The following is a 24329-nucleotide window of genomic DNA, read 5'->3' on the forward strand; positions in this document are numbered from 1 at the left end:
GTGTAGAGGGTATGCTTTTAGCTCACAAGCAAACTGCAAAAGCAATACTGTGGAATTTACTTCACATAAAAATGAAATATCACAAGTAATAATGACATCTTAAACGTTTGTGTATATTCTGATATCTCCTGTTCTGGTTTCTTTTATATTGTGAATTTCAATTTCATTATAAATTTTATTATACCCCGATTTTAAGGAGCTATAAGTTGACCCTGAAAATGCAATTTGAGTATCTGTGCTGTAATAAGGTTAACTGTCTTCTTTCTTAAACGACTGGCATGCATACTATAGTAAGAGTGCTTAGAGAATGGCACTGACACATGGAAGGTTTAACAGGAAATATATTTAATTGAACTGTAAAATAGAACAAAAACACTCAAATTTTGCCATTTGATTTTAATCACCCAGCTACTTTTTTCCCACATTAATTTTTGATAGAAAAATATATTTTTTTAATGTTTACAGATACTGTCAAATGTATACAATAAAACTATTGTTAGGTACATTTTGGGGAGGGTATCTGGATGCCCTGTAATGAACTGGTGCTCTGTTCAGGGTACTTCAATTCTAGTTTTCTAGTTTGACTTGCATGATTACTTACCTTTTCTACAATAAAGGCAGTGATACCATGTGAGCTGGGCTTGGCACTGGGCTCTGTCTTGGCATATACAATTAGAACATCTGCCTCAGGACCATTAGTGATCCAGAACTTATTGCCATTTAGCACATAATAATCACCTAATGGGGAAAAAAAGAATACCGTGATGTCATTTATAAGGGCCTACATTAATTCAGTGCCACCAAGTGGACACTTGCACAGGTGAGAATGGGAATGGGAAATTCAATATTTCCTTAGAACATTCAATAGAAGGAACAGAAAGAATGGCAAAGATCTGAAATTTAAAAAAAACCCTCCACTGGGAAGATGGTGTTGACAGTACACAGTATTAACATAAGTATGCATTTAAGACATTGAAGAGTCAGCAAATTCATATGGGCTTCAAGGATTAGAAAATTGAATGCAATCAATAATTATACATTTTTTATACTTTTTAAAGTCTCTACATATATTAACATGTATTAAGCAAGCCTATATAAAAAAAAAAAAATTAAGCATGTCTTACACCTTTCTCATACAATGTGTAAAACGATTGTTTTACAAAGTATTAGTAATAAGGTTACATGTTTTCCTAAAAAACATCAGTTGTAATGAAAGAACAGTAAACTGCAGGTAGACTGAAAACAATAAATACTGAAGATGGTGGTGCTAATAACAAACTGCATATTACTAAATAATCTTGCGTTTCATGATACATAACTCATAAAAGAAAATTCAGATTTTCACCTTTATGCACTGCTCGCAACTTCATGGAGACAACATCAGAGCCAGAGTTTGGTTCACTCATGGCCAAAGCACCAATATACTCGCCATTTAAAAGCTGAAAGATTGAAAGAAATTATTTAGAGAATTCACATCACAAGACAATTATTAATATATGTTTGCACTATAATTGAAGAAAAAGCTTTCAGTTTTACAGTATATATCCAAAATACAAAAAACCCAGGTATACATCTTATTTATTTTTTTCCACATTCCAGTAGCAATACAGTATTTACAGTATTAGTTCAAAGTAAAAGGCATATGATGTAGGATAGCCTTTAAGACTATTACATTGATTGATACAGTATTTTAATTATGACATAATATATATCGAAATAACATTAATTCCATTGTCTAACAACGTTTTGTAAATAATTTGGCCAATATCTACATTTTAAACCTTATAATAAATTTGAATTAAATTGATTTTTGATTTAAATACATGTAAACATGAATGGGTTAGAATTCCTTTTATAACTGTATCAGCACAGCTCATGTCTAAACTACAAAACTCTGTATTTCAAGAATACAATAATAAATATTTGAGTCCTTTCAATTAAGCAGTAACATCTCCACCTTGAATGGAATAAGTTTGTGGAAAACCAACCAATATATCTAGGCAGAAAACGACAGATGAAAAAGAAGGATATGCCAGCTTACCTTGGGCAGATACTTTTCCTTTTGGGCATGGCTGCCATTTCGAACCAGCTGATTAACGCATAGGTTTGAATGTGCACCATAACTTAAGCCAACAGCAGCTGAAGCACGAGAAATTTCCTCCATGACAATAACATGGTCCAGATAGCCCATTCCTGAGCCCCCAAACTCAACTGCAGACAGCAGAAAGAGAAATGGAAAACATTCAATTGTAAAAATGGTCAAAAAAGGCCAAGTGAAACCAAAAATGGCACTGAGAAATGCAAATAACTATACATACACGCACTGCCCCGCTATATAAAATGTCATTGTTTCCTTTGCCACCTCATACCAAGCATGCGAGAAAGAATAATAATAATTCTTTACATTTATATAGCACTCTTCTCACTACTCAAAGCACTTTGCAAACTCTACTTAGGGAGGACACAGGACACAGGACACAAACCCATGATTTTCTTACCGCAAGGCAGCAGCTCTACCACTATGCCACAGGGAACACACATAGGCATAGACTTCCAGAAGGAACCACAATTGTACAATCCAGGACAAACCCCAGAAGGAAGACCAAGAAGTTTAACATGGCTCAGGAAGGTCACATTGAATACTGGGGGATTAGTTCTTCTTGCTAAACTATACTGGGATGAAAAAAATGGAACACCCACAGAAGGTCAATCCCCTATTTTCTTATTCAGACAAGGAATTCTGCTGTGAGAAATTGCTCCAGGCATCCCAGAAGTGACATTAAAACTGTCTTCTACAGATATTTCCTAACTGAGGACATTTTATTAAAGGTTTGTAAGCAAAGTTAAATGCTCCCAGCATTACTGGTTTAAATGACACTACTCTGTGGTAATTCATCTTAGTTTGAGGGACAGCCTCTAGCAATCACAAAATACAAACATACAAACAATACACAGAGCAGCCTGTGGTATGCAGTGAGATCATTCTGGATTGCTGCACATTAGGAGTCAAGTCCAAGTGTGAGAGCAAGTGCACTACAACAGAACAGCTTTCAGCTTTGACTTACTCTCTGCATTGCATCTGACCCTTTTGGAATAAGATCGGTGTTGCAGCGACCTTGTAATTGAAAATGTATGATCATGATACGGATGGATAGACAGAAAAAAGAAATCAGATGACAAAAACTACAAAACACGTGATTTTTATTAAAACCAAAAAAACCTTGAAAAAAATATTTGTGCATAAGAAAAAAAAAGAAAGGATGATACATAAATGCTACTATTATAATTTAGTTACAAAGACTGCAAAACCAGCAGTGACCCATTTGTTCAAATCTGACCCTTAAACATAGGCAGCCCATCCCTGAAATTTACCAGAAAATTTACAGATGATTTTCCTGCTCAAGACCCAAGGTATCTTCTGGGAATTTCCCAGAATGGCATTTGTGTGAACAAAGGCACTAATCTGCCATGTTCATGTCATTTGTAAAGCTTAGCACGGAAAACAGAAAGCTTCAAACTAGTCTAGTCTGATAACAAAATATTTTTCCTCAGGTGTTGTTTAAGAAACTCCTACAGAATCTTCGGATGTTTTAAGCAGAGGCTGATATATTCCATTCTACTAAATAAGCTAGCATGTTGCAGTGTTCTTGATACTTTTGATTTATACATTTTTATTTCACTCTCATGTACAGACCAGTGTAATTTTTTTAATTTAACTGTTTGCCTCACAAGTGTATTTTTTTGTTGTTTATTAGGTATGGCTGGATCACAGGGTATGCACAAACCAGTGTGTTTCTTTGTGCTGGTCCCAAGCCTGGATAAATGGGGAGGGTTACGTCAGGAAGGGCATCCGGTGTAAAAATTTGCCAAATCAATATGCGGACAACAATACAAATTTCCATACTGAAATGGTCGAGCCCCGGGTTAACAACGACCGCCACCAGCACTGTTAGCCAACAGGGTGCTGGCAGAAACTGGGCTATTGTTGGCCGAAGAAGAAGGAGAAGAAGAGGGGGGGGAGACGTGTCCTGAGGCAGGAGGAGAGGAGGATGGTAAAGAGAGTGGAACTGAGGGTAGGAACTTTGAATGTGGGCAGTATGACTGGTAAGGGGAGAGAGTTAGCCGATATGATGGAGAGAAGGAAGGTCGATATATTGTGCATGAAAGAGACTAAATGGAAGGGGAGTAAGGCCAGGTGGATCGGAGGTGAATTCAAATTGTTCTATCATGGTGTGGATAGGAGGAAAAATTCAGTAGGGGTTATTCTGAAGGAACAGTATGTCAAGAGTGTTTTGGAGGTGAAAAGAGTGTCAGACAGAGTAATGATTATGAAGCTGGAAACTGGAGGTGTGATAATGAATGTTGTTAGTGCATATGCCCCACAAGCTGGGTGTGCAATGGATGAGAAAGAAGATTATTTTTGGAGTGAGATGGATGAAGTGATGAACTGTGTACTCAAGGGGTAGAAAGTGGTGATTGGAGCGGATTTCAATGGACATCATGTTGGTGAAAGGAACAGAGGAGGCGAGGAGGTGATGGGTAGGTATGGTATCAAGGAGAGGAATGAAGACGGTCAGAGGATAGTGGATTTTGCCAAAAGGATGGACGTGGCTATGGTGAATACGTATTTTAAGAAGAGGGAGAAACATAGGGTTACGTACAAGTGTGGAGGAAGATACACACAGGTAGATTGCATCCTATGCAGAACAGTCAATCTGAAGGAGATTGAAGACTGCAAAGTGGTGGCAGGGGAAAGTGTAGTTAAGCAGCATAGGATGGTAGTCTGTAGGATGACGTTGGAGATCAAGAAGAGGAAGAGAGTGAGGACAGAGCCAAGGATCAAATGGTGGAAGTTGAAAAAGGAAGACTGCAAGGTTGAGTTTAGGGAGAAGGTAAGACAGGCACTGGGTGGTAGTGAAGAGTTACCAGACAGTTGGGAAACTACAGCAGATGTAGTAAGGGTGGCAGCAAGAAGGGTGCTTGGTGTGACATCTGGACAGAGGAAGGAGGAAAAGGAAACCTGGTGGTGAAATGGGATAGTAGAGGACAGTATACAGAGGAAGAGGATGGCAAAGAAGAAGTGGGATAGTCAGAGAGATGCAGAAAGAAGACAAGAATACAAGGAGATAAGGCGCAAGGCGAAGAGAGAGGTGGCGAAGGCTAAAGAAAAGGAGTAAGATGAGTTGTATGAGAGGTTGGACACTAAGGGGGGAGAAATGGATCTGTACTGATTGGCTAGACAGAGGGACCGAGCTGGGAAAGATGTGCAGCAGGTTAGGGTGATAAAGGATAAAGATGGAAACGTATTCACAAGTGAGGAGAGTGTGTTGAGCAGATGGAAAGAGTACTTTGAGAGACCGATGAATGAAGAGAATGAGAGAGAGAAGAGGTTGGATGGTATGGAGATAGTGAATCAGGAAGTGCAACGGATTAGCAAAGAGGAAGTAAGGACAGCTATGATGAAGATGAAGAATGGAAAAGCTGTTGGTCCAGATGACATACCTGTGGAAGTATGGAGGTGTTTAGGAGAGATGGCAGTGGAGTTTTTAACTAGATTGTTTAATGGAATCTTGGAAAGTGAGAGGATGCCTGAGGAGTGGAGAAGAAGTGCACTGGTGCCGATATTTAAGAATAAGGGGGATGTGAGAACTGTAGTAACTACAGGAGGGTAAAATTGATGAGCCACAGCATGAAGGTATGGGAAAGAGTAGTGGAAGCCGGGTTGAGAAAGGAGGTGATGATTAGTGAGCAGCAGTATGGTTTCATGCCAAGAAAGAGCACCACAGATGCGATGTTTGCTCTGAGGGTGTTGATTGAGAAGTACAGAGAAGGCCAGAAGGAGTTGCATTGCGTCTTTGTGGACCTGGAGAAAGCAAATGACAGGGTGCCTTGAGAGAAGCTGTGGTATTGTATGAGGAAGTCGGGAGTGGCAGAGAAGTATGTAAGAGTTGTACAGGATATGTATGAGGGAAGTGTGACAGTGGTGAGGTCTGCGGTAGGAGTGGTGGATGCATTCATGGTGGAGGTTGGATTACATCAGGGATCGGCTCTGAGCCCTTTTTTATTTGCAATGGTGAAGGACAGGTTGACAGACAAGATTAGACAGGAGTCCCCGTGGACTATGATGTTTGCCGATGACATTGTGATCTGTAGCGATAGTAGGGAGCAGGTTGAGGAGACCCTGGAGAGGTGAAGATATGCTCTAGAGAGGAGAGGAATGAAGGTCAGTAGGAACAAGGCAGAATACATGTGTGTAAATGAGAGGGAGGTCAGTGGAATGGTGAGGATGCAAGGAGTACAGTTGGCGAATGTGGATGAGTTTAAATATTTGGGATTAACAGTACAGAGTAATGGGGATTATGGAAGAGAGGTGAAAAAGAGAGTGCAGGCAGGGTGGAATGGGTGGAGAAGAGTTTCAGGAGTGATTTGTGACAGACGGATATCAGCAAGAGTGAAAGGGAAGGTTTACAGGACGGTAGTGAGACCAGCTATGTTATATAGGTTGGAGACAGTGGCACTGACCATAAAGCAGGAGACAGAGCTGGAGGTAGCAGAGTTAAAGATGCTAGGATTTGCACTGGGTGTTACGAGGATGGACAGGATTAGAAATGAGTACAATAGAGGGTCAGCTCAAGCTGGACAGTTGGGAGACAAAGTCAGAGGGGCGAAATTGCATTTGTTTGGACATGTGCAGAGGAGAGATGCTGAGTATATTGGGAGAAGGATGCTAAGGATAGAGCTGCCAGGCAAGAGAGAAAGAGGAAGGCCTAAGAGAAGGATTATGGATGTGGTGAGAGAGGACATGCAGGTGATGGGTGTAACAGAACAAGATGCAGAGGACAGAAAGATATGAAAAAATATGATCTGCTGTGGCAACCCCTAACGGGAGCAGCCAAAAGAAGAAGATTAGGTATGGCTAAATATTCTTTTATAGGCACAGTTTATCTTTTATTTTCTAGCTTACACTACTGGATTATCAAGTTAGTGTGTACTGGAACATCCAATTCTTAAATACAGAGATTTTTCAAAATTATGAAATAAAGGTCATTATTTCAGATCCTTAAAAATAGAGTAGGGTCAGGGAGAAAATACCAGAGAGAACAAAACCAACCTGACCACCAGAGGGCACATGATCTAAGAAGGAGAAATTCCTGTTTGCTTTGTTGAAAAGACAGCATGGTCTGGAGGAGTACTGCTTCAGAAGCAGGGAAGTTTAACAACAACGGGACATGGTGTGTCTGGAGCAAATGTTAAGGCAGGCCCTTTTTTCAATAAAACATTCCAGCATTTGGCTAAAATAGAACCTGCAATGGTTATCTTACACCCAGAGACTTACTCAGTACAGGCCCGAGAAGAGAGTGGGGCAAGTTCTCAAGTGGCATGAAATGAGAAGCCAGTATATTAGAAGAAGGGATAAAGAAACACTTACATGTGGTATTGAGGTGGGTAAGTGGATGAGGTATCTCTATCACCAATCCAACCCCAGCCCTCATAATAACCCACCAATCCCTTCAACAGCCTGGAAGACAGATTGAGGAGTTGTTCTGGGCAGGTTCAGAGAAGAACCAGGATTGTGTGCCTCTTATGTTTACTTGTATTTTGTGATCTGCCTTTAGTATGCCCCATGCTTGCACATTTTGTTAATAAAACTGAAACTTTGTTAATTTCTACTCTCCTCAAATGTGTATTTCTCGGGATGGAGTTCTACCATACAGAGCATCTTCCTATCATGCCTTTAAAAGGAAAAAAAAAAATCCTGGACAGACAAACGAACAGCCACGGTAGCATATTATAGAAGAAGATATGACAGCAGTACTCACCAGGAGCTGTTATTCCAAGGACCCCAAGGTCTCCGAGCTTTTTCCAAAAATTCTAAAAAAAAAAAAAAAAAAAAAAGAATTCATCACCTTTGAAGTAGGAAGTGGGACATCTTCCTATTTAGTACTTATTGCTATTTGCCTATATGAAAATATACAGATAACCCCCCCCCAAATATGTGAAAATATTTTTTGCAGCACAAACAATGAAGATTTTCAGGAAATTAGGAAAACAAATTGTATAAAAGGCCTACAGCTGAGCTAAAATGAAAAATGTTTTATATTGAACTGTTTGTTCACCCTGTGGACTACTTTAATTGATACAGGCTTATCTGGATCACTTGCAGTGAACACTCAGTATTTATTGTTTTGTGTTATGGCATTTTATTAAAGGCATTGTTAAATATAAAATATAAGTCTTATGTCAATATACAGTATTAACACATGACTTGGAATAAATACATTGTATAGGATTGAAACAGACAGGTATAGTAACTGTTTTTGCAAAAAGGAAATGAAGTGAGTCAAAGAAACACCATACTATGAGTAAAGTGTGGATAAAATAAAAGATAGCTCTGAACAGGTGTTAAGGAAAGAAATAGAAAATGACCTCTGCTACTCCTGAATATTAAATTAAATGAAATATATAATTAAAACAATACTTCCACCAACATGAAGAGACCTGACAAAAGGCAAAAAAGGATACAATGTTATGTAACGGAGAAAGCAAGAACTTTAAGGTCAAGCCATTCAGTCAAATTAATGCATCAGACTTTGAACCTAGAAACTGATCTTAAGAAATACTATAAAAGATGAATGGTAAAGAAGTAATATACAGGTATGGCGTGAGTGAGACAATAATAAAAAAAAAGTTGTATAAGTAGCTTTGGCTAAAAACCTATAAAAGTGGGACATTCTCTCCTTGAGACCCTTTCATACTAAACGTTTGTCTTCAGAACACACAACACATAATGTTACCCCTAATCAAATATTACCCCACACATACAAACAACCCCAAACCAAGCCATTTTGGCAAAATAATATAATGATAAAGACACACTAGCATTTAAAAATCACCAACTCTTTGGAATTTTCAAAAAACTGGAATTCCAAATGAGAAAAAAATACAAATTTCACAGAGATGATGATCAGCACAGAATCTATAGGTAGGTAAGCTGCAAACAATACTGAAACAAGTGTAATTCAACAGATGAGTACTTACATAAGTTTATAGCTATGAATTTAAAAATAGTTCATTAATGTTATAAATGTTTACTGTTCAAAGCTCCTTTTCACGGTGACTAGGAAATAATGGATAGCACTGGATAACATGTTGAGGTACCAGATGTTTTTGTAAATTGCTATACAATACAAAAATGACCTAAGGCAACATAGCAGAATATTGTGTAACCAGCATGAGAAATAATTCGGGGACAAAATGCAAATAATTACCACTTAAAAATATAAGTTTATGGGCAAAATAGGAACCAAAATTAGGAGCAATATTAGTACTAATTTAAAAGGTTTGACTATCTCTACCATAAAAAAAACTCCAATTCCACATTCATATTTTGACATGTAAATCCTGTAGGTCATAAAGTGGATAAACTTGTTACAAGACATTTGCTACTGCAAAACCTGCCGCCATTATGAAGAGCTGGTAACACCACCATAAGCGCAATGTACAGTAATCCCTCGCTATATCACGCTTCGCCTTTCGCGGCTTCACTCCATCGCAGATTTTATATGTAAGCATATTTAAATATATATCGCGGATTTCTGCGGACAATGGGTCTTTTAATTTCTGGTACATGCTTCCTCAGTTGGTTTGCCCAGTTGATTTCATACAAGGGACACTATTGGCAGATGGCTGAGAAGCTACCCAGCTTACTTTTCTCTCTCTCTTGCACTGACTTTCTCTGATCCTGACGTAGGGGGATTGAGCAGGGGGGCTGTTCGCACACCTAGACGATACGGACGCTCGTCTAAAAATGCTGAAAGATTATCTTCACGTTGCTATCTTTTGTGCAGCTGCTTCCTGAAACGACATGCTGCACGGTGCTTCGCATACTTAAAAGCTCGAAGGGCACGTATTGATTTTTGATTGAAAAAACAAACTCTGTCTCTCTCTATCTCTTTGTCTGCTCCTGACGGAGGGGGTGTGAGCTGCCGCCTTCAACAGCTTTGTGCCGCGGTGCTTCGCATACTTAAAAGCCAAACAGCCCTATTGATTTGTTTGATTTTCTCTATCTCTGTGACATGCTCTGCTCCTGACGCGCACTCCTTTGAAGAGGAAGATATGTTTGCATTCTTTTAATTGTGAGACGGAACTGTCATCTCTGTCTTGTCATGGAGCACAGTTTAAACTTTTGAAAAAGAGACAAATGTTTGTTTGCAGTGTTTGAATAATGTTCCTGTCTCTCTACAACCTCCTGTGTTTCTGCGCAAATCTGTGACCCAAGCATGACAATATAAAAATAACCATATAAACATATAGTTTTTACTTCGCGGATTTTCTTATTTCGCGGGTGGCTCTGGAACGCAACCCCCGCGATGGAGAAGGGATTACTGTACTGTATATACCCATTGAAGAGATCAATCTACCATCCATCTAAGTATAAAAGTTATATTGGCTCAAAACAGAAATGTGTGCAAAGCTCTCCAGACTGAAATGCCACTGCCAATTTTGTCAGGGCCAGCAAAAACATCTCTCCATTACATTAAAAAAAGAATTTCTGTCATGTCCATGTTATTTAGCCTTGACCACTCCCCTCGCCCAATCATTACTCCTACTACGCCCATCCTCTCTCCGTACCACCCCCATGACATTCTTAGGTCGGGTTTATACTTCACACAACGTGTGGTCCTGCTACGCACGCGGTGTACTGTTTATACTTGCATACGTACTTTACGTAAATCTGCAGTGCAGTGCGAGATATAATTACAGTGAGAAAACATTCGGCTTTGCTGTGTTGTGAATTGCCTGAAACAGCCATTAAATTCTAAGGACACCTTGTCACAATATCTCTGAAAAGGATGAATGTTTAATTATTACATCCATTAAAAAAAAGGTGTGCACCCATTACAGCAAGCACCGGGCGCAAGGCAGAAACAATCCCTGGACAGGGCATCAGCTCAAGTACACACATAAAAGTACACACATAAACTACCATCATTTTTGCATTACCAAATCCCCAAACCTTCATGTCTTTGGGAGAAAACCAGAGCACACTGGGGAAACCCACTAGGAAAACATGCAAACTCCACACAGGGAACACAAGGGACGTGACTCCCTGTGAGGCAGCAGCGCTACCGCTCTGCCGCCATGTTGCCCCCGCATGTGCAATTATTAACAGTATTCATTATTTAAATGAAGTTAATGATTTAAAGGCATTAATAAATTTCATCATGAAAGAGATAAGTATAAACCTAAGGATTCTAAACACGCAGAGAGCTGGAATATCATAAATTTAATGTGTTCTGTGTGGCAATTGCTGCTTGCCACTGCTGTCAGTTTTACTTTTTTACTTCTACTTTTACTTTTTACTACATTTTATTATTCAATGGTATTTAAAAAATAGACAGTTGCAGTGAAAAACTCAAACAACTGATTTTCTATCTATAATAACTAAGGGACAAACCACGTTCCACCCGTGCCCCGCTTTTCTATATACCATCTCTTTAAATACAATAGCTTTCTCTTATGAAGGTGCGCCCTGACCTCAGGGTTTGGAAGCGAAGCCCTTTAGTTAATTTAAAATAAAAAAATCAAAAACCTGTCTTTACAGCGCTGATTGACCAAGTATCATGTCCACATTTGGGCAGGTTTATACTTCACGCTCAGAACACATATGCACACGCATCATGGCTGGCACGCATTTCCAGCGTTCATTTGACGCGTCCTCCAAGCACATCCTCAGAAATTAAAACAACGCGTAGGCGAGTTGCAGTACCAGCAAAAAGTCAGGGGGTGCAGTGTGTTCAAGTTGAAACGTGACATCAGAGTCTCTGTTTACTATCAATAAATGACAGAAAGCCGCTTTGCATATCCTACAGGATCGATGTGCGTGCTTCAATATTTCATAAATGATATGATGTGGTGAAGCAAAATGCCAACATACAAATGCATTCGTGGTGCTTTTATATTCAAGTGTCGCATATTCCCCAACGTAATGACATGATACATTTTAAAAGTCTCACATATCATCTTCTGTACCCTCATTTTTTTTTTTGCACCTTCACAACAGCATCAGAATGTACAGAAGCATATTTGAGCCACAGAGAAAAAAATTAGGGACACAGTGAAAAGGTCAATTTTGTGAGCAACGTGGAAATTTCAGTTTATGTCCACTTTAATCTCATAATTTATTTTATTATTAAAGTAGACTGTCATAAACGTCATCTGTAAACAGACCCAGTTGTTAATTGCTATGTGCTTCTGGGGCTTCCTCCTGAATTGACAGGAGTGGTAAGCAGCAACTGCTGCACAGAACATATTACATTTATGATATAATAAAAGTAACACTAATGTTTGGGGAAAAAAAAAAGTGTAAGAAAAATTTCCTCACATCTAGGACATACTACAGTATTTCATAGCAAATTCTAGGATACTGAATTTTACAGGTGGCAAAATAGAGGACTCCTGAGGTAGCAATTCCCATTTCAAATTCAAAATTTGTTGGTAATTTATTTGTTTATTTGGTCAACAGAGTGAATACTTTTAGTAAAATGGCTCAAGACCTCTTGTAACGATGTGAGATTTGTCATCTGTTTGCCACTTTCTAGCTACCAGGCTGAGCAAAATTATTTACAGTATATCATGCATTAAAAAAATTGTAGACTTATGAACATCACATGATTCCTTTAAAAACATTTACTATGGATGAGAATGTACATAAAAATTAACAAGATTATTGTTTTCTATTATTATTCTTTTTCAGGATATGGAAAAGTCTTGAGCACTATGTGCAACAGTTACATTTATATATTTTAATCTTTTTATTTTTGATTACTCTAAACATAACACACTGTGCTCTCACAGAAAACAATCACACTGTCTATTAAGACAATTCATGACGCACGACATGTAGCATATGCCTTCTACACATTTTTATTTAAACAGGCTCCATAAACAAGGCTCGGAAAATCCAAAGCAGAGCTAAGCGGCAGAAAATGTAAGCTCTACTGGAAACTTAACTCTATCAAAACACTTTGATACCTTGTTGGTCTGTGATACTGCTAGTATAGAGTGCAGTGTTATAAGGGGAAAAAAAAACGGTATAGAGCAACATATTTCTATACTGAAAAAAAACACAGAACAAACTTTTACACACATATATATATATATATATATATATATATATATATATATATATAGGTAAAACACTTGTTCCAAAATACGTTTCTATAACAGGTGTACTACTTTTTATAACACTTACTAGTGGCCACAAAAGGAGAAAGGCACCAGGCTACACTGGCTGCATCACTGTACAAAGAACAAAATCTACTTAGTCAATATTTATGTTAAAATGCTCATGAAAAATGTTACCCTCAACCACTTATATAAGTACAGGAATTTATAACTTATAAAATACCAGGAGTATGATGTATTAAAAATGCCTTGGACCTAATAAATAATAAAAAATACCACATAGAGTAATTTATACAAAACTGGCAACCTATGGCAACAAAGTTAGCAAGCTGGCTTAAAAACAAGCTTTGGGAAAAAAGAAAATAAAAAAAAAAACACTTACCCTCATGTCTTTAAATTCATTGTCTCTGTCAATGGCCTGGGCCTTAGGGGCAAGCTGCTCCTGGCAAAATCGATGTATTGTTTGCCTAAGCTGCATAAAAAATACAAAGGATAAAAACATACAATCAAAATAGATGGAATTGATAAATATTTAGTGTTCAGAAAAACTACTAGGACAGAAAGCAAAATTGTTTTATACAAACAGACACATATTTTACATATATATATATATATATATATATATATATATATATATATAATTATATACACACACACACTATACAGTATACAGTAATGTATGTGTGCAATGTCGTGCCTGGAGATAAAGATACATCATTAATAGAAATATTAAATTTTTGAATGTAGTGTATTTAATAAAGAAAGCCAATGAAGGTACAAAGTTGTATAGTTTTAAAATATTTCTGATAGAACATATATAAATTGTTTAATGAAGATAAATATTTAATATTTTTCTTTTTTTAAATAGCAAATTATACTTTCATCTCAATGTCCCACTTTCAAAATATTGCAAATTTTATGACACTTTCAGAAACATTAATTTGCTGTGACATTCGTGGCACATACAGTATAAAGGAGGAAAACCATTGATAATCAAAACTGGGGTTTCACATGAATTACCACCTTTGATACTGACAATTAAGAATTCATGAACACGTAACTGTCAGTGTTAACATATATCTTTGAATTAAAAATTAGAATACAGTATTTTATACTGCATATGTTAAAAATTTACCAAATGTCTTTCAATACAACTTTTAAGTCGCATGTCCCATCAAATAAAAAAAACTTACAAAGAAACCTTATTTTAATTTGCCATAATAAAAACATTTGTAATTCATTTTAATATTTCCCATTTTGTCTTTTTTATTTTTATCTTTCTCCATGGGTATTTGAAATACTGCATCTTCAAATGCACCCAGGCAACACTTGGCATTTCTGCTGAAGCCACACAAAACCAAGTGAAACCCTAAAGGTAATCTGTGTGCAAAACCAGCAGTCCATGTCAGAAGAGCTCCCAGGTTTTCAATTTCTTGCCAGCTGTCTGTTGTACGCTCCCCGGTGTAATTATATTGGTTTAGTTTAACAACCAAGGAGTCACCCCAAGAGTCCCGTATGAACTTCAATAGAACATAAAAACTTCACAAACTACTCCTGCCTCCCACAAAAAAACACTAAGTACATAACATCCGAAAAAAATGACACTTAAGGAGGTTATACAACTTAATATATTTTTACTAATATTAGGATATATTCACGCCAAATATTAATATGTGGAATGGGCATAAAAATGAATGGTTAAAATTGATCAAAACGGATAAATAATTAAGACTTCTCCTAGATTGTTTCTCTTCGGTATATAAATCAGCACTCCACCAAGTACATTTCTGTCTGAGAGAAAATTAGATCAGAGGTCACGATGAAGGGGTAGCGGAAAAAATTAAATCGAACTGCTGAGCCAATCAGAGCGGACGTGCGTGGTACACTCCCCTCTCTTCGTTAACCAAAAGTGCTTTTGCATTACAGTATGCAACTTAGGAATTTAGTTTTCAACATGCAGAAAACAATCTCACAGGTTTTGCATAACAGTGTTGCGCTTATCATTTCGACAATTGGTGTGACGGGGTTGAAGCAGCAACTTAAATTTGCACGATTTTGAGTCTCAGTAGAGCGAGATGACATAAGTGTCCTGCACGAGAACAGTGGTGATCCTGCGTGGAGTTGGGCGACCTAAGTTTTAACAACAAATGATGGGATGCTGAAAGTATACTGCCACTGGTACACAAGCTTATATTAAAAGGGTTTTGCCTATATTATAGTACACAGCATAAACCGGCTGCGGCGTGCCACCGGTAGTCTTTGTGTATCCTTTCCGCTCACCTGCATTTGCTCCTCAGTCAGTCCATTAATTATGTCGTCAGTGGGAATTGGAGAGCCAGCGCATCCTCGACGCCATACCCGCGTACCCTTCTGGCCAACCTGTAAAAGTCTACGAAGTGTCAACATTTTGATATAAATGATACGAAGAGTACAACTCGAACACAACTGCAACTCAGACAGGCCCTACACTGAAACTGCCTGTTAAACCTACAATTAGTGCGCCTGCGCATTGGGGAAGTGTCGCCTTTCAGGCGCCATGTTTAGAAGGGAATAGCAGCTAATCATCCGCGTCACAGCTGACGGGTTTCTTCTCATCATTATTAATAACAACATCCTTACTGAGTTTTTGCAACTCGACATAAAGCCGAAGGAGCTATGAAAGTGGTCCCTTAAAAAAAAAAAAAAGAGAACACTGAAATCCTGTGACAGAGGCAGCATGTGGTAAAGAAAAATCTGAGTGAAGAAAGGATGCTTACAAACTAAAACAGAAAACAAACTCACTCACGATAACATAAAGGATGGCATGAATGAATTGCATATAATTACAGGACTCAAGTAATCCAGGGCTGAGGTGCCAGAAGGGGATGTTGACAAAGCTAATGCCCTGAGCCAATTTTTTAATAGATTTTTCCCTCCCACTTATACCTTCTTCCAATGACCAGTCTCCCCACACCATCCCTACTACATCAATAACTCGTACCATGTCAGCTGGAATGGTCAATGACAAGCCCATCTCCGACCATCAGTGTGGACTGTCAGCAACTGAATACCAAGTAACGAGACAACTGAGGAAGTTACACACAAGAAAAGCCATGTGACTAGATAGAGTCGGTGCTCGAGATCTTAAGGCCTGTGCTGACCAACTTTGCGGTGTCCTCTGTCACCTGTTCAGTTTGTCCCTAAGGCTTCGGAAAGTGCCAATGTTGTGGAAACATCCTGCGTTATTCCTGTTCCAAAAAAGGCAGGTGCTTCTTCACCTAATGACCAGTGGCATTTACAGTACATCTCACATCATGAAGACCTTTGAGTCCTGGACTATATGAATCCTCTTGTGGTTGACCACCTGGACCCACTACAGTATGTCTATCTATCAGACAAAGATTGCAGTGAAGGATACAGTTATCCATCTCCTCCACAAGGCTTATCTCATCTGGACAAAGCTGGCTGCAGTGTAAGAATTGTGTTTTATTTCACCAGCGCCTTCAGCACCATCCATCCATCCCTGATAAAGGGCAAACTCAGAGATATGCAGGTGGATGAGCCTGTGGTGTCCTGGATAATCGACTATCTGTCAGGTAGACTTCAGTTTGTGAGGCTCAAGGACTGTGCCTCTGATATGGATGTGAGCAACACTGGATCACCACAAGGAACAGTTCTGTCTTCTTTTCTCTTTACTCTCTACACCTCCAACTACAAATTTAACACCAGGTCATGTCACTTGGAGAAATTCTCAGATGATTTTGCACTTATGGGCTGTATTGATAAAGGGAATGAGATGGAGTAGGAGTCAGCTGGAAAAGTTTGTTTCTTGACACAAACAAAATTGTCTGCATCTTAACATCAGCAAAACCAAGTGTTAAGTTGTCGAACATAACACCAAGGAACTGGTTATTGACTTTTGCCACGCCAAAGAGCCTCAATGGATGGTCACTATTCAGGGAGTGGATGTAGAGGTGGTCCACACCTACAAATACTTAGGGGTCCACATTAATAACAGGTTCTATATAAGAAAGGGCAGAGCAGGCTGCTTTTCCTTAGAAAGGTCCATGTACCTCATAATTTAGTGTATTCGAGGTAAAGGATATGGTAATCAAAAGTGTAGTAATGCTTAAGTGCACAGTCCTGCTGAGAGAGCATACTTTAATCATCATCCCAGTTCCTAAGGTTTCCAGGCCAAGCAGTCTGAATGAGTAGGCCAGTGTCACTCATGTCCATCCCAATGAAATGCTTTGAACACGTAGTGAAAACATTTTAATGACAGAGACAAAGTCGTTTCAACCACCAATTTGCTTCCTGTGCAAACAGAAGTGTAGCGCTCAACAGGCCTGGTTCACGTGCCAGAGCACTATCTGTGGATTTTTCTTCAGCATTCAGTATCATTCAGCCTCACATACTTACTGAGAAAATTAACAGTACAAATGTTAACCCTTTGATTACTTCATGGATTCAGGACTTTCTTACCTTTTTCAAAAGTAATTCACTCAAACAGAAAGAGTCCTCAAGACTGTGTTTTATTATCATTACTATTCACATTGTACACGGGTGACTTGAGACAGAACAACGACCGATGTTCCATTATCAACTATACTGACGACATCCTGCTGATAGGGCTCATATCTGGGGAGGATGAAAGCCACTATTTAAACCAAGTGGACTGTTTGATAAACTGGTGCAATAAGAACTATCTCACATTGAATATCTGTAGTGGTAGGGTGTTGTACCGTGTTAGCCATTGTAGATGTAATGAAAAGTCAAGGAAAATGACACCTTTTATTGTGTAACTAAAATGATTACAATATGCAAGCCTTTGAGGCAACTCAGGCCTCTTCTTCAGGCAGTTTGTCAAAAGACCAAAGAAATGATATTTGACTTTAAGAGACAGAAATCTGCATGTTCACCCATCATTGGTCTGAGAGAGGAAGTAAAAATAGTGACTGAATGTAAATACCAAGGAGTTACCCTAGATAATAATCTTAATTTGAATATAAATGCAAAAAGCATAATGTATTCTTAAAAGTGCTTATTTCACCCCCATAAACCCAGACCATTTAAAATGGACAAGAACATCATGTTGTCCTTTTATCACAATGTAGTTCAGTCTGTCATCAGCTTCATTGCCTGGTTTAGTAGAATTACAAACCAAAATTTGAAAAAGCTCCAGCAAATTACCGAATATGCAACTAAAGTGATTGGGGCTGATGTAGACAGTTTGGTAAGAGCATATCAGAGGGCAGTGTTAAAAACTGGAAATCAGGTCAACTGATGACAGACATCCATAACACACAGGTCTTAACTCCAATAAACCAGGGAGGATACCATCCATCCATCCATCCATTTTCCAACCCGCTGAATCCGAACACAGGGTCACAGGGGTCTGCTGGAGCCAATCCCAGCCAACACAGGGCACAAGGCAGGAACCAATCCCGGGCAGGGTGCCAACCCACCGCAAGACACACACAAACACACCCACACACCAAGCACACACTAGGGCCAATTTAGAATCACCAGTTCACCTAACCTGCATGTCTTTGGACTGTGAGAGGAAACCCACGCAGACACGGGGAGAACATGCAAACTCCACGCAGGGAGGACCCGGGAAGCGAACCCAGGTCCCCAGGTCTCCCAACTGTGGGCAGCAGCGCTACCCACTGCGCCACCATGCCACCCCAGGGAGGATACTCCCGTTAATAAACCACATACAAATTGCTCTATAAATTCCATTCTTTCTGATGCCATATTGGACATAATAAAAAATTCCAGAAGTACAGAGGTTTTGTGCATCATGAAACTATTTTTGGTAAATTTGCTCTATCAAACTGTTGGAAGCAGTTAAGAGATGATCCATCCATTTTCCAACCCGCTGAATCCAAACACAGGGCCACGGGGGTCTGCTGGAGCCAACACAGGGCACAAGGCAGGGAACCAATCCTGGGCAGGGTGCCAACCCACCGCAGATGTATAAATATTGTAATTGATAGTTTCCAGCAACGCAAAAGTTAAATATTGTAACCAATCGCTTCTGCAATGTAAGAGTTGAATATTTAAGGCATATGCCTGTATTTTTTGTTCTCTGAGTAATCTGGGATACCACCAATTTTACAAACCAAAGGTTAAGAATGTGACAGATAATTAAGAGGTGGTTACTCCTTTGGCCAGATGGTGACTTGCCTCTCCGGTCAAGATAATGGTGGCAGATAATGGATAGAAAGCAATCATATCCATTAGAAAATTATCAATGTCCATTAAGCATTAGAAATTATTGGTGGTGTAAGCAAACAGAGAAGAATGTAGGAGTCTGGGTACTGTAGAAGAAGAGTGTTCTCCTCAGCACCATGTATTTTGTGTGTTTAGTAAATTAGAATCTTTATAATAACTATTTTGTAACTTGCCAGTGAGAGACGCTTTGGCTTATGAACTAACAAAAATATGTTATTCCAGGGTTCAGGAGAAATAGTGTCCAGATGAATAAAATGTAAGCTGTTTCTTGTTTTTCCCTTTCTCAGAGTGAATGTTTCAGGGACAAGGTCACAAGGCTGCAGCACTGTACATGTAGTTTATGCAATGGCGTCTCTCCTGTGCTTAGCTTCCAAAACACAGATAATGCTTAGCTCAACAGACATATTGTTTAACTTTACTGTTTTGATAAGGATGTTCTTTCTGTCTTATTAATCACAAGATGCTGAAGTATAAAAAACCCCTCCTGGCTTTTGATCAGGGTTCAATTGAGCTTTGCGGCAATAAGTTATACTCTTTTGAATATCTACTTACTGCGACTCCGAATGAATAAATAAAGTGAATTGAGAAAATATTATCTGTCTGCTTTCCAGTGTGCCTTTTTCGTCCACAGTACCAAGAGTTAGATCATAATGAAAAATATGCAGAGTGAGGTAATCTTGAAAAAATATGCAATGCAAAGTAATCTTATGATAAGAAATTGTAATAATTACAAAGTACAGTGAGACCATCGGTACTCACTTCATTGAACTGAGTTGGCTTCATGCAAATTAGACCCTGGATTTGCAGAGCAAGGTTTGTGTAACACCAAGAATCCAAATGATGGGGTCTTAAGATTCTGAATCCAAATGATGGGGTCTTAAGATTCTGAATCCAAATGATGGGGTCTTAAGATTCTGTGAAGGGTGTGCCTTCTCTCATCTTTGGGATTTTCCTGACTTAGATATGAAGGTGCAGCCGAGGCTTGGGCACTACTTGTTAGTGTGTGGATCTGAAGGTTTTCCCATGAAGTGTGTGCAGACGATTTCATTTTGGCCTCATCTGATTTGTCTTTCTTTGGCACCAAAATAGTTCTAAGATTAATGATGAGAACCAGCTCTTTCAAATTTGAAGTTGTGTTTCTGTTGTAGAAAAGAGTGGTCTGACCTTTTCATCTTACAGAGAAGCAGCTGCCACAGATCTGAGTTGAAGTGCCCACCTAATGTGTCCTTCACAAAAAGCTCTTCAAATGAAATCTAGCAAATGGGATGAAAAAAGGCAAATTAAAACCCAGTTTGAAATGAGAAATGCAGATTCAGTGATAAATGTTATTTAATGAAAATAGTAGCTTAATGCAAGAGTCTAAGCTCTGAATGAAACAGTGCGTTGACTTCACAGATTTATGCAGTTGTTGCTTTATAAAGTTCAAGATGGTGCAAACACACAAGCGGGGCCAGCGCTCTCATTAAGGTGAATTAGGCATTCACCTAGGACACAGATCATAAGGGGAGGAAAAACCCAGCCGCACAGCTTAGCTACCGAACAATAAGCTTGGCCCGGGGTGCAAAATAACCTAGCATCATCACTGCACACAAGACTAAGGAAATATTTAGGTTTAGAAACACATTAAATAACTACATGCATTTTGTAAATTGTTATTTTTCCAGTTTACAAAAATTCTATTAGTGTATAAATTTGCCTCAGTAAATTTAAAATGAATTATAGAGTGCATTCACCCATCTGAAAAACCCTATTCCCAGATGTTTTAGCCTTGCTTATGATATGCTGGACTAAACATGACATGGTGTGACTGACCAGGCAAGAAAGTGACTCCTGGCGTGGCACTGATTAGACAAAGTGTTTCTGGGACTTCGGCTACATTCAGTTTTAAATGTCTGTCTTTTGATACGGTAGATCATAATGTTCTCCTTCATCGTCTTCACTATATAATTGGACTTTCTGGCATAGCTTTGGAGTGGTTCGAGTCCTATTTTACAGATGGGGCTGAGTATGTGGCTCTGGGGGACACTAAATCTTGTAGCCACACTGTCAACTGTGGGGTACCACAAGGATCAGTCCTTGGGCCGACCCTCTTTAATATCTATATGCTACCCCTGGGTCACATCATCTGCAAGCATGGAGTTTCATTCCATGCTATGCCGATGATACGCAGCTCTATGTGAGACTGGATTCGATTTCCCTTATACCTCCATCAACTCTTTCCTCTTGCTTGGATGAGATTGAGGCCTGGATGTCCAAGAACTTCCTCAAACTGAACAGCACCACTTTTAATTGGCACCCCCCATCAACTTCGTTCCTCTGTAAATTGTATTTCCTTTTCTGACCCTACCATTACCCTCTCCCCTTCTGTTCCAAATCTGGGTGTCAAGTTAGACTCCCATCTGTCATTTGATACACATGTCCATCACCTTTGTAAAATTGCATTCCTTTATCTCTAAAACATAGCCAAACTCCGTCCCTACCTCTCCCTCTGTGATACTGAAAAGCTGGTTCATGCCTTTGTCTCATCCAGGCTGGATATTGTAATGCACTCCTCATTGGGATACTCAACAAGAGCCTTCAAAAGCTCCAACAAATTCAAAATTGTGCTGCAAGAATCCTGATGAGGGTGCGGAAATATGAACACATTTCACCAATCCTTTGGTCACTGATTGGCTCCCTACCCATCTCCACATCGAATACAAACTCTGTTTGTTCACTTACCAGTGTATCCATGAAAATGCTCCAAAACATCTTAAGGGACTCCTTATATTACAATCCACTACAAGAAACCTCCATTTTGCAAATACGCACCGCCTTCGCCCCCCTGTGACCAAACTTCATACAATGGGTGACCGAGCCTTTGCAGCCGCTGCTCCACGGCTCTGGAATGTTCTACCAGAGAGCCTGAGAACACAGCAGATTGTGGGCTGTTTTAAAAAACAGCTAAAGATTTCTCTATTTAGGAAAGCTTATTAACAAGAATACTATAATTATTGTTGTTTTATCTCTGTTTTTATCTTGCTTTGCCTTTCTTTAAACTTTTTTATGTAGCACTTTGAGATTTACTGCTAATGTAAGGTGCCCTATAAATAAAATGCATTATTATTATTATTATTATTATTAAAATTCTGCGGTGGGTTGGCACCCTGCCCGGGATTGGTTCCTGCCTTGTGCCCTGTGTTGGCTGGGATTGGCTCCAGCACCCCCGTGACCCTGTGTTCAGATTCAGTGGGTTGGAAAATGGATGGATGGATTATTATTATTATTATTATTATTCTTTCAATATATTAGCAAGTTCTTCTCTTCTCTTGCAGTATTGTAATTTAAAACTATGAATTTAAAAACATTTTATCTGAATATACAAAAATGAGGAAATGCAATTTACAGGCTACCTGCAGTTTAAAATCATTAAAGCACAGTGTGCCCCCTTTGTTTTCATAATATTGGTTTTGTGGGAGAAAAATAAAACATTTCCCACAGAGAAGATACAAATAATATTCTCACAAACGTATGTAATCTAACAAGACAAGGACTCTGTTTTAATACACCCATTTTAAACTTTACCATACACAGTTGTAAAAGTTGTATATCATTTCAATAACCAGATTAGAATTATTATCTACTAGCAAAATACCCGCACTTCGCAGCGGAGAAGTAGTGTGTTAAAGAGGTTATGTAAACATATATATACATATACATATATACATATATATACATATCTACATATACACATATCTACATATACATAGATATATATACATATACACATCCACATATATATACATATATATATATATATATATATATATATATATATATATATATATATATATATATATATATATATATATATATATATATATATATATATATACACACATATCAACATATATATACACATACATATACACACATGCATAAACACACACATATACATATATACATACATACATAGTGCGTTGTAACATGGGCTGTGATTGTTACATGGGAGGGAGACGACAAATCACAGCTTCCCGCTTTCTAATCGGGCCTGTGATTGGTGCTTTGACGGATGCCCAGATCCCACAGTATTTCCCCTTAGGAGAGGCGTTAGGCAAGTGTAATTGAATAGCGGTGCTGCAAGTTTAGCTTTACACCTGTTTTTAAGGCTTATTGACTGAAAGGGGCTTTCATGAAAAAAGTTAGGGCTTTGCTACAGGATACACCCTCCACAAGTTAAGGAAGTAAAAATAAAGGTATATATTTCTGTTTTATTTAAACCTTTTAAGTTTGTATGCGGGCAGTATGGTGGTGCAGTGAAAGGTGCCAGTTAGGAGACCCGGGTTCGCTTCCCTGCGTGGAGTTTGAATGTTCTCCCCGTGTCTGTCTGGGTTTCCTCCGGGTACTCCGGTTTCCTCCCACAGTCCAAAGACATGCAGGTTAGGTGCATTGGCGATTCTAAATTATCCCTGGTGTGTGGGTGTGTGCGCCCTGCAGTGGGCTGGCACCTTGCCCGGGGTTTGTTTGCTGCCTTGTGCCCTGTGTTGGCAGGGATTGGTTCATGTATTTAGGATATAGCGGGTTGGATAATGGATGGATGGACATTTGTATGCATAGCCCCATTTGCACGTTTTCGTTTTTTTTTCATTCTTCAGTAATATTTCAGCAAACCCGGAGCTTGTCAGTTCAAATCCTGGTACTGACACCACTGTGTGACCCTGAGGAAGTCACTTCACCTGCCTGTGCTGCAAAAAACCAAAGTAATGTAACAAATTGTACCTTAGATGTTGCAAGTTGCTGGAATAAAGGCATAAGTAAAATAGATAAATATGTATTATACACATAGGAACTATTTGTTTTTTTGTTCTTTGTTTCGCCTTATACAATTTCTTGTATTAGGAATTTGGTAGTTTTCGCATACCCCTTGGGGTCAGAGCGCAGGGTCA

The 24329-nt window shown here is 38.8% G+C and overlaps 1 protein-coding gene across 1 annotated transcript in view; it reads right to left on the bottom strand.

The window, feature by feature from the left end:
* ivd (isovaleryl-CoA dehydrogenase) overlaps positions 1–15690 on the bottom strand; it is a 34113-nt gene extending 18423 nt beyond the window's left edge. The window contains exons 1-6 of the mRNA XM_028821186.2: positions 15469–15690; positions 13571–13660; positions 7821–7872; positions 2042–2211; positions 1346–1439; positions 602–738 (exon numbers count right to left, since the gene is read on the bottom strand). Coding sequence (XP_028677019.2) covers positions 602–738; positions 1346–1439; positions 2042–2211; positions 7821–7872; positions 13571–13660; positions 15469–15594 — 669 coding nt within the window. The 5' untranslated portion in view covers positions 15595–15690. The remainder of the gene's footprint in view (positions 1–601; positions 739–1345; positions 1440–2041; positions 2212–7820; positions 7873–13570; positions 13661–15468) is intronic.
* Between the last annotated feature and the right edge of the window lie 8639 nt (positions 15691–24329).

This window comes from Erpetoichthys calabaricus, chromosome 16 (assembly GCF_900747795.2).
Source record: "Erpetoichthys calabaricus chromosome 16, fErpCal1.3, whole genome shotgun sequence".
Classification (NCBI taxonomy): Eukaryota; Metazoa; Chordata; class Cladistia; order Polypteriformes; family Polypteridae; genus Erpetoichthys; species Erpetoichthys calabaricus.